Here is an 11,307-nt window from a genome sequence, read left to right as displayed (position 1 = left end):
CTCTCTCTCGCTCTCTCTCTCTCCCTCTCTCCCTCTCTCTCTCTCTCTCTCTCTCTCTCTCTCTCTCTCTCTCTCTCTCTCTCTCTCTCTCTCTCTCTCTCGGACTGACCACAGACCACTATGTCTTTCTCAGCTACTCCAATAGAATAGACACGAATCAAACCAGAACACTAATGACTCACTCCACCAGTGTATCAGAAGACACCTTTGACTACCACGTTGCACATGTGAGGCAAAACACAGGGCCTCCATTGTTCAGAAGAAGGGGATGAGCAGGCTGTTCCTGATGCGGTGTGAAGACATTTATATACAGTTCAAGCAGATCTGCAGAGGAGCACGAGACCAAAAAGAATGCCTTTGAAGTGACACATGAAATTGTGAATATCTCCAACAGCTGGGGATTTATGACAATGACAAATCTGCATAAAATTGGAGCTAATAGTGTGTCCATCCACCTTCTGGAGAGATAAAAGTGTCCCTGTTCTCCTGCTAACCCAGTAGCTATCAGTAGTTAGATGGCTGGTGTTCCCCTGGCTGACATGTCATTTATATTATTAAACTGAACTGTGTGTTAGAATTCTGTGAAATGTTCTTTTATGGTTGATAAATAAAATTGAGCTGTTTTTGAAGTTCACTAGCATGTAAGTAAACCTGTGTTCTGTTCATGCTTCAGACAGAAGGGGGCAGTATTCCACTTCCTGATGTCCAACTTAAAGTGTGAGCAACTGGTGTGTGTGTGTGTGTGTGTGTGTGTGTGTGTGTGTGTGTTCTCACCATTTCAACTCTTTGTTCACTGTTTCTTTAAAAAACATAAAATTGACTGGTTTCATAATTCTATAAAGTGTTAGATGATTGATTTAAAAATAAAGAAAAAATAAATTAATTTTGTAGCATATTCATGTTGTAGCATGTCTTAGCATGTTTGCCTCACACCTCCAGGGTTAGGGGTTCAATTCACACCTCCTCCCTGTGTGTGTATTTGTGAGGATGTATTTTCTACCTGGGATTCAGGGGTTCCCTCCAGGTACTGTAGTTTCCTCCCTTAGACTAAAGACATGTACCCACAGCAGGGTTTGCTTCTCTAAATTTTCTGTAGTGTGTGAGATTGTGCCCTCTGTTGTTTGGCCCCCTGTCCAGGGTGTCCCCCATCTTGTGCCTCAAGTAAAAGAATAAACTCATTTACATTTCGCAGACACCCTTATCCAGAGTGACTTACATTTTTATCTCATTTTATACAACTGAGCGTTAAGAGCCTTGCTCAGGGGCCCAGCAGTGGTAGCTCAGTGGACCTGGGATTGAACTCACAACCTTCCAATTGATAGTCCAGCACCTTAACCAGTAGGCTAGCACATCCCCACGACTCTCTGTGACTCTGTATAGGATAAAAAATAGGGGTGGATGGATTTTTAGTAGGATTTTCTTTTGCCTTTAGCACTTCTAGTAGTTGAGCTCAACAATTTCTTGGCACTAACGTAGAACCAGAACCAGCACTGACCAGCCAGTACTATGATAACGAGTTGCAACTCCTACAGTGCACAAAAAGGCCGTGGGGAAATGTTTAGCCTCAGCCGGAAAGTCTGCTCCAGACACAATGCGGAGCCAGAATAAACACTACTGTGGCATTCCTCCACCTGCACAAACCAGCAAACCCTCCCTCCCACTCCTCCAACATGTCCTCAGCGCAATAAACTACGCCATTCATTACACCACTCGCGCTCTTTTTACAACGAGACAAAAATGCTGCATGATTGAGGATGGAATGGAATGTGTGCTGATCAGATTTATTTCATTTATGCTTCTTGTGGACCCACTGAGACATCAAACTAAACGAGGGAGTAGGAGTAAGCTTCGGGACTGAGGGACAGGAATGCAGAATTTTCATGAGAGAAATGCAGCTAGCAGTGACATAGACACAAAAAGCTCTTGATTAGAGATAAAGACATGAAGAACAGACTTCTGAGTCAACACGCGCCAGACATTAATGGGACTCATGCACAGAGCCGAGAGATCAGTCCTGAACCTTAGCCAATAATCACAAAAGCACACAAAGCACATCAGTAATGGAAGTTAAAGATTAGTTATTTGCTTATTTTTGCTTAAAATATCGTGCAGAAATTTCAACACAGCGTTGCTATTTAGTTTTCAGCACCTAATTACAATTTCATGTCTTTAATGTTTCAGGTTAAAGTTGATGTTATCTATGCAGCTGTGTTCTTTAGCCTGATATGTGAGTTTGTGAGATACTGAGTGTTTTTTTTTTTTTTTTTGGGGGGGGGAATCAGAGGATCAATTTCCATGATCATATTCTGAATGCATCATTTTTCAGCAGCCAAGCCTGTCAAAAAACTTTATTTCCAGACTATATTTCAAGAATATTTAATATGAATCAACATCATTATTATTTGTGGTGTGTAGACATGCAGTTTTGTTTCAGATGAACATTTTGTAGAATGTTTTATCATGGTTCTATAGTAAATCCTAGCTAATCTGTAGCTTGTTAGCTACTTGCTCAGGAAAAAGAGAACAGTTGTTGTAGTCTCTAATTCTGTGTTCACATCGTTTCATTTTCATTTCGTTTCACGTGATCCATGGCAAAGAACACATAGTTCTCCTTTATCTCATATCAAATGTTGCAGATGATCCCAGATTAACGTTATTACTATGGCAACCAGTAGTAAGAACACCTATGCATGACTACGCAATACAGAAATTGGCAACCTGCTGCAATAAAATCATTGTATGTGATTGTATCTTAAGAATGTACCTAAAGTATTTTAAAGTAAGAATCTCTTGACATTAAAATAACCTGATCTGAGCTAGGGGAAGGCTGTAACTACAACAAATCATAAATGCAGTCTTGCATTTTTATTTTAGTGTTAATAATTTACAAGCTTACCAAATTTACCAACCACCAAGATCAGTTTCTGACAAATAAACACTATTATGTACAGGTCTGGCTATTCTTGTAATTTGTACACTAATTGTCACATGCTATTCCTTTGGTACACCAAAAATCCTGCTTATGCTAGCCGGGAAGAGAACATGCAGGTCAGAGAAATACAAAATGCTGATAGGTGAAAATATTTCACATACTCAGATGACATAGAGCTGATTAACCTTAGAGAGAAATACAATCCAGGGAATTTTTGGCATTGCACATCATGGAAAAAACATCAGGTTGATCTAGAGTGAAAATATCCTGCATGCTGTGATGTTATGCTTTGTTCCACAACAGAGCAATAAGCTACTGATATACTTTTAATGATACATTTATCCCCCTGATCCTTTAGCAAAAGTAAGTAGGCATCAAGATTTGTCTCTGTTGTGGTAACTAGGTGAAAGAGCCACCTAATATCTATTTGTCTTCAAACAACATCTAAAGTCCTACGGATCTTAAACTAGACAATACAAACTGGTGTTGTCTGTGTGCTTTTCTCGCTATGTTTCCTCCCCAAAAGAGCTTTTAGACTGATGGTGTTTTTAGTCCATGACCTAGTGACCCAGTATCATGATGTATTTATTGATAGAGACTTCAAAGTAAGTCAAAGTAAGTTCTGTAAGTCACCCGGGATATGGTCATCTGCCAAATGACATAAAACTAAATTCAAATGCTATTACAAAGGACATGATTGTCAAAACAAACCCCAATAAACCATAAAATGTCAACGCAAACTGGAATAGATCGCCTGTGTGCTGATAGTAAATCAGTAAGACTAAACTGTAGTTAGCTTAGTAGGTAATTCTCTGGCTTAATAAAATGCTTTAAAAAAAAATCTAACTTTATCGTAATGATGTATATGCTAATTATGAACAAAAAGAATAAAATAAAGCTCAAACTGGCCAAAACTTTGTGGACACCTGATCATCACACCCATACAGTATGTGGTTCTTCCAAAAATGTTGGTACAAAGTTGGAAGCACACAGTTGTATAGGATGTAGAGGTACAATTTCTCTTCACTAGAATTAAGAGTTTCAAACCTGTTCCAGCATGACAATGCCCCTGTGCAAAACAATGGGCTCCATGAAGACATGGTGTGTTAAGATTGGAGTGGAAGAACTCAAGTATCCAGCAGGGAGATCCGATCAACTGGATCACTGACTACACTTCAGCATCAATCCTCACCCAACATTACTGCCTGACCTCCAAAATCTAGTTGAAAGCCTTTCCAGAAGATTAGAGGTTATTATAATGACAAAGGAGGAATGAGTTTGGAAAAAGGATGTTCAAAAACGACACACGGGTTTGATGAACGGGTGTCCATACACTTTCGGCCATGTAGTGAGTTTCTGGGATGAAAACCGATGAAAAGAAATGAACTAGTATTTCTAGGGATTCTTGATCAAATATCTCTGAATATCCTCGCATTAGCATGGTGGGCTGTGACACTCTTAAGTGTGAGTTAGTGAACGTGTAGTGAGTGAGAGGCAGATTATGACTCACTCTCCACATGGCTAGTGTTTCAGATCTGTCAACTCACCATAAGGCTGTGGAAAAAGGGAATTACTAAACTTTCGCATATAAACCTTTTTAACAAAAAAAAAAAAAAAAAAAACCTGATCCACCATATGCTCACAGGATAGTCACTTCCTCTGGAATCTACTGCGTGACTTGCTGCATGGCTGAGTTGTGACAGAGCATGTGTGGTTTGAAAGCATGACCTTTTGAGTTCATAATGCTGAAATGAGAAGTGAAGCATTTCACTCCAAGGGACACTGACTTGGTATACGGCTGCCATGAGGAAGAAGGATGGTAAGTCGTCCACGGGATTTTGACTTTTTTTGTCTTTTACATCATTTACGTATATATAATAATTATATAATATATATATATAAATACATTTCTTCCTATTGATAATGTGAACTGAGTATACTGAGTTAACTGAGTAGATAACAGACAGTCAGATAAACATATAAGTAGTAGATAGAGAGAAGTGAAACCGAGTACAAAATTTAATCCACAGCAATATGTTCATATAAAATGTATTATGCAAACAGCAAGCTATTAAGTGGAGCTGATGCAAACATCAGATCCTAAAAAAAACATAAAATTAAAATTTCACCCCAAAAAATTAATGAATTATGGGCAACATACGTCTGTTTTGTCCAGGGAACCACAGGGGTCTGTCCATGTTTATTATTTATTTTTACTTTTTTATATTATTCTATTTATAATACATATTTAGAGTGGTTTATTGTGGAATTTTGATAGTCATACTGATAGTTTATTATCTGGACCCATGAAAGGTTTTAAACCAAACCTAAATAACGCTAAAACAAGTCTATAAATTATGTCCTAATTTAATGTGTTCTATCAGTAGAAATTTCAGAAATGTAAAAATCGTAAGAAAATGTAAAAAATGTAAAAATGACTTATAATATAGCCATATATATACAATATTTAAAAAAGAATGAAATCCATGTAATGTATCTGTATTAACCGAATCTGTAGAAGGTCTTGAATTTTTTTTACTTCGAGCTATTTACATAAAGTTGAAACCTACTAAACCAGCTTGTATACATGATCTTGAAACTTGTTCTGTGTCTCATTTGTGTGTTTAGATAAAGGAGAACAGAAATATGTGGAGCACAGGCCTCTGCGAAGGACACAATCTGATGTAGCAGTAATAAGGTGGAGACACGTCTACCCTCACTCTCTGCCAGCTGGATCACACTGGAGAAATGGTACTGGTTGTGGTCCAAACACTGCACATGTGACGTAGTCCTATTATAGCACTAAGACTGAGATATGCTTCAGATTGTGTATTTTACTCACGGATAGATCCATAACGAACGAATAAAATGGATTTTGAGGTGAGATTGCTAATATTACATGATACACAGTATCACAGAGATGCTATCAGCGGGTTTTGGTGGCTAAGGTTCGTAAGTTCATTCTTTCATTCATTCATTCATTCATTCACTTGTTCATTTTATTGTCATTTATTTATTCTTTATTGAGTTCCATTTCTGTCACTTATCTATGCACTTTTAGGCCCCAACTAGTGTGACAATGTGATTTTAAATCATTCTGTGCAGAAGACTATATTACCAATGTCTACTTCCTTTTTCTTATTTGTTTGAAAGAGCTTTAAAGTTATTTGTGTTCCTTTTTAGAGGGAAACTTGGACAGGGAAGTGTGATAGTCTAAAAGAGGAAATGCTGACATTTCTGAGCAAGCCTTTCCAAATGGTATTTTTATGAGGTGGCTTTAGGGAGCTTCCTGTTTTTGACTCTAAAAAGAGGATTGCTTTTGTAGTGTGCCTAAAACCTGCGCTGATTTCTCAGAAATGAGGTGAGAGTGATGTGATGAGTCACTGTTGTGCAGACTGACGCATGATTGAGCATTATATGAAATTCAACTGTGGATGTTTGGGAAGTCAGCTGTTTCACCATTACTGAGTATTTGCTACTCTTGCTTTTTTTCCCCTATCCTCCATTTAAACACATTTTTCTGTTTACGAATAATACCATTATTATAAGACCATTTTCAAATCAATGACTTCTTTCTTTTGCTGTTCTACAGAAAGGAGGCTAATACACTTCATATGAGCTCAGGGAAAACTCATGACCCTGTTGACTAATTTTAGCTCCAACTCCAATCTGATTGGAGATCAGGCAGCCTGCGATGGAGAGAGCATTATTGTGTTCCTTAGTGAGGGCCATCCTAGATGTGACGCAGCACTGTTGTCTCTAAGCAACCACTTCAGATGCTTTAAAGCCACCTGAATTTCAATAGCAGTATGTTGATACAGCGGCTATATCCAATCCCTGAAAGGAATCGCTCATAAAGTTTTTTTTTGCATTGACTATTTCACAGTCTTGAAGAAGAGATATACATATACATCCTACAGTTTTTTTTTGTAATGTCTTCAATTCGACAAAATGCAAAAATATATTTTATTATTATACAGGTGTAGAATATAAAACATAGTCTCAAAGGACTTACTTTGAAGGCATACTTAATGCTGTCAAAGACTTAATGCTGCAGGAGATACTCTTTGCTTTAAGTACTCATTAAAGTGACGTGCACTGTAAGTAAAATTTAAGTGATACTTGAATAATTTATTTTAGGATGAATAATGGTTTTAAAAATGTTCACCTTAAAGTTCCTTGACAACTCAGATTAGCCGATCCTAACCCACAGCAGAGATGGTAATGATGTGTGAATAGGAAAAATAGCATGTTTTTCCAACATAAACCGAATCTTTCAGTTCAACAATGAAAAAGCAGAAAGCTGAAACTTGATCTTTAGAGGATAGAGGATAACCACACAGGCTCCTTTAGTGGAATAAATGTGTCAATTTTTCGTTTCAATGTCTCTGTTATTTTCTTACACATGTTGGTTTGTTCTTTGGAATTTGTCAGCCCAGTTAAGGCTTTTTGTTTTTTAGTATGTTGTACAGACAAATTCCTCTAAGCTATGAAAATGCAAAGTGATCTGTGCACAGCCCTCTTCACGTAATTTCCCAGGTTTTTGATATGAATTAGAATCTGGCCAATTCTAAAACATTGATCTTTTGAAGCCATTCCTTTGTTGACTTGTGTTTGTGATTTGGGTCCTTGTCATGTTGGATGGTGAAATCTTTCTTTATCTTCAGCTGTCCGACAGAGGCCTGCAGGTATTGTACCAAAAATAGATTGGAATTTGGAGCCATCTGTAATTCCCTCCCTGTCGACTGGAGCCCCAGTTCAAGCTGAACAAAAGCTTTATTACATGATGCTGCCACCACCATGCTTCACCATAAGTTTGCTATTATGGCCAAAATGTTCTACCTTGGTTTCATCAAACCATGACACATTTTGCCCTATGATTTAGGGTGATTTAGATTTTTACGTAATCCATTTGACTGAAATGATTGCTTTTTGAAGTTTTGGTTTTTATTGCCTTAACACTCTAGCAGAATTATATCATGCAATAATAAAATGAAGCATGAACAAAAATGCTGGCCAAATGGATATGTTTTGCTCTAGGCCACATTTACAATGACTCTTTTGTGCCATCATTTCTGAGCCAGGAGGTACAGCTATTAAGCATCTGATTGGAGAAACAGGCACTGAAGGTGTGACCGCCTGAGTGCCATCGTCTTTAGGGCCAAGGTCATCTCGCTCAATGACTGGACAAACGTTTGTTCTAGGCTTTCATCTCCAGTGCACCTGCCCTGGTCTTCTTTTAAGCTGTTAAGTGAGTTATGGTAAAGGCTGAGGACAGAGAGGCATGAAATGAGCAGAACAAACATGCAGAGCAATTACACCCACATTAGATATACTCTGTGGAATCCAGTGAGACCAAGTTAGGTTACACAGGATACACAGCCAATTAGCAAGAATTCTTCTACTCTGTTTCTGTCTGTTAGCAATATGTCCTTTTTTATTTTATTTTATTTATTTTAAATATGAACGAAAGCAAACCTTCTTCACATCTACATGTACATATAAATATATATACATATACACATATATATATATATATATAGATACATACATATATATATATACATACATACTACATATATATATATATATATATATATATATATATATATATATATATATATATATATATATATATATATATATATATAAAGTATCTATAAGATACCACATCACATGTTACTCCACTACATTTTAATATTTTGCATTAAAAACATTTTTAGCTTACTGGTAATAATCTAACACCCAACTCTCACCCTCATATATATATATATATATATATATAAAACGTGATAACGCGATAGACGTGAAAATTTTTGTGGCTTTTTGAAAGAACTGTGTTAAAGAACATGATGTTAATATAGATTCATAAGTCTATACTGTATGATTTTACTTAAGTAATAAAGAAGGACTTAGGTGAGAATTGTATTGACTACTGAAGTTTCTAATTTTTTTTTTGTCACACAAATCTGACAACCTTGTGATGTTCAGTATGGTATATATTTGAAAGTGAATACAAAGCTCTCTCTCGCTCTCTCACACAACATCCGCAGACTGATTACAGGCCTGATTCAAGCTGCTGCCATGTCCTTCTCTCTCTCTCTCTCTCTCTCTCTCTCGCTCTCTCTCTCTCTCTCTCTCTCTCTTTGATCACTGAGCACTATTTAAGTCTTGGACATGGCAACACTACTTTGGCCACATATACATATAGTACACGCTTTACAGTTTGAGTCTCTTACACTGTTTATTAGGAAATGGCAGGATAGTCAGTGTCAGACTCTTTGCTTTGGTTGTTTATCTTTTCTTTTGCAGTCTGGAGCCAGAAAGAGGTTTATGGTGTAATGTGATTGACATTACTGTAGATAAGTTGTAAAGCTCAACTGGATCTGGGATGAAAGTAGAGGTCTGCATTTTGAAGATGTACCTAAACACAAGGTAAATAAAGCCAAGTGAAATGTTCTTCAGGTCATCTCGATAGTTCCTATTTTAGTTGCTTTAAACACTTTATGTATATCAAGGCTTGCATAACAAGCTAAAGAATGTGACAACAACCCGCTTCTTTGTAACAGATCTGATGGCTTTTTTCAACACTTCACTGCCAGGATTTTAGCTGAGACATTTGTCTGCAGGCTGTTACTCTGGCAGGCCAAATGGTATAAAGGCCGAAGGGAGGGGTGGATAGCTGATAAACAAGTGTGCACTGGTGACTTGTGGTACGACTTCACCACAGGAGAACGAAGCACAGAATGTTTTTTCAACATCTGTGTGACTTGACCTATGATCTATGGTATGCTCTTCAGAGAGATCTGGATTGGCGATTAAAACAAATGACCTGGAACTCCCACAAGAGGGCCACTTGCTCAGCGTGGTGGAGGATATATAACCAAAGGTTATGTATGTGTGTGTGCTGTGTGTGATACAGTGTTTGAGTATGTGTGGTGCACATGGATATGTGCTTGTGTGTACTATTTGTCAGGACCATGAATCCTTCTTGGATGAGGTGGAAACGAAGAGACAGAATAGATTACAGCATCCTCTGAGGACTTTGTCTTGACATTGTTGAAGATATGAGTAAAGCCTCAGTTAGAGAGATTGATTGATTAGAGAGAGATCTGACTAATTAAAAAGTAGTAAATAAATACAGGTTTTATGCTGGTACTGCAGAGTACCTGGTGATCTCTACACACAACTAGAGCGCAAACCAGCCCTGGGCAGGAACACATTGTGTTTTTCACAGGCACTCCTGACACTGTGTGGCAAAGAATACATAAATATTGTATTAGGACATTCTTTACTTTTACTTTCGGTGCAGTAAAGGAAGCCATAATAAGCCAAATGATAAATCTGGTGTAAGAATTTTTTTCCCCATTACATTTGGGAAATCCTTTTTAATATTCTACTGTTGTTATAGAAAGATTTTATTAATTGAGAATTTAATTAAATATTATATTACATCAGGAGATTCGATAACCGTCAAATGAGCTATTATTAAATCAAATATTTTGTTAGATTAAGATTTATTAATGACAACAGGTACTATTACAGACAAAATCACATTCCAAGACAGTAACTTATCAAATTATAATGAGGTCCAGCATAAAGACATTATGACAGACTTTTCATACAGGACAGCATTACAAGGAATTTAACCTGAACCATATCAGATATCATTATGAGGCCTCTGTGTGTGTGTGTGTGTGTGTGTGTGTGTGTGTGTGTGTGTGTGTGTGTGTGTGTGTGTGTGTGTGTGTGTGTGTGTGAGCTTGTTTTTCTTGGTTTGTAATGTTACATTTGGCTGGCCCTGACACTGAAACAAAGCTGCTAGTTATATAAAAATGACCATGTCAACAGAATTTCTAACATGTGAGACAATATATATATATATGTATATATATATATATATATATATATATATATATATATATATATATATATATATATATATATATATATACTTACTACTTAGTTCTTATTAATTATTACTGAATAACTCATATTAGTTCCTAAACAATGCTTCAACTGAATAATACTGGATTTGAATGAGCTGATATTAGTGGTAGATAAAGGCATACTTTTTATTACTTTAAATTAAATGGAGGTATGTAAGATAAAAGATATAAAAAGTAATGTGTGTGTGTATGTGTTTGTATGTGTGTGTGCATCTGTGTGTGTGTGTATGTGTGTGTGTGTGTATCTGTGTGTGTGTGTGTGCTTGCGTGCATGTGTGTGCGTGTATGTGTGTGTGTGCGTGTATGTGTGTGTGTGTCTGTGCGTGTGTGTGTGTTTGTGTGTGTGCATGTGTGTATGTGTGTGTGTGTATGGTTGACAATCAATAGATATAGAGATTATCATGTGATAAGACTACAGATTAAGTT

At 36.9% G+C, this 11,307-nt stretch overlaps 1 protein-coding gene across 3 annotated transcripts in view; it reads left to right on the top strand.

Annotated features, from left to right (window-relative positions):
* The first annotated feature begins 4,592 nt into the window (after window positions 1–4,592).
* Window positions 4,593–11,307, top strand: part of hdac9b (histone deacetylase 9b) — a 36,402-nt gene continuing 29,687 nt past the window's right edge. For 2 of the 3 annotated variants that reach the window (XM_060870477.1, XM_060870481.1), the window contains exons 1-2: window positions 4,593–4,751; window positions 5,561–5,683. In XM_060870477.1, the coding sequence (XP_060726460.1) occupies window positions 4,736–4,751; window positions 5,561–5,683 (139 nt within the window). In that variant the 5' untranslated portion in view covers window positions 4,593–4,735. The remainder of the gene's footprint in view (window positions 4,752–5,560; window positions 5,684–11,307) is intronic. The other variant, XM_060870476.1, reaches the window with a different exon arrangement.

The sequence above is a fragment of the Tachysurus vachellii genome, chromosome 5 (assembly GCF_030014155.1).
Source record: "Tachysurus vachellii isolate PV-2020 chromosome 5, HZAU_Pvac_v1, whole genome shotgun sequence".
Classification (NCBI taxonomy): Eukaryota; Metazoa; Chordata; class Actinopteri; order Siluriformes; family Bagridae; genus Tachysurus; species Tachysurus vachellii.
The sequence above is the reverse complement of the archived record's forward strand: the minus strand, read 5'-3'. Positions and strand labels throughout refer to the sequence as shown.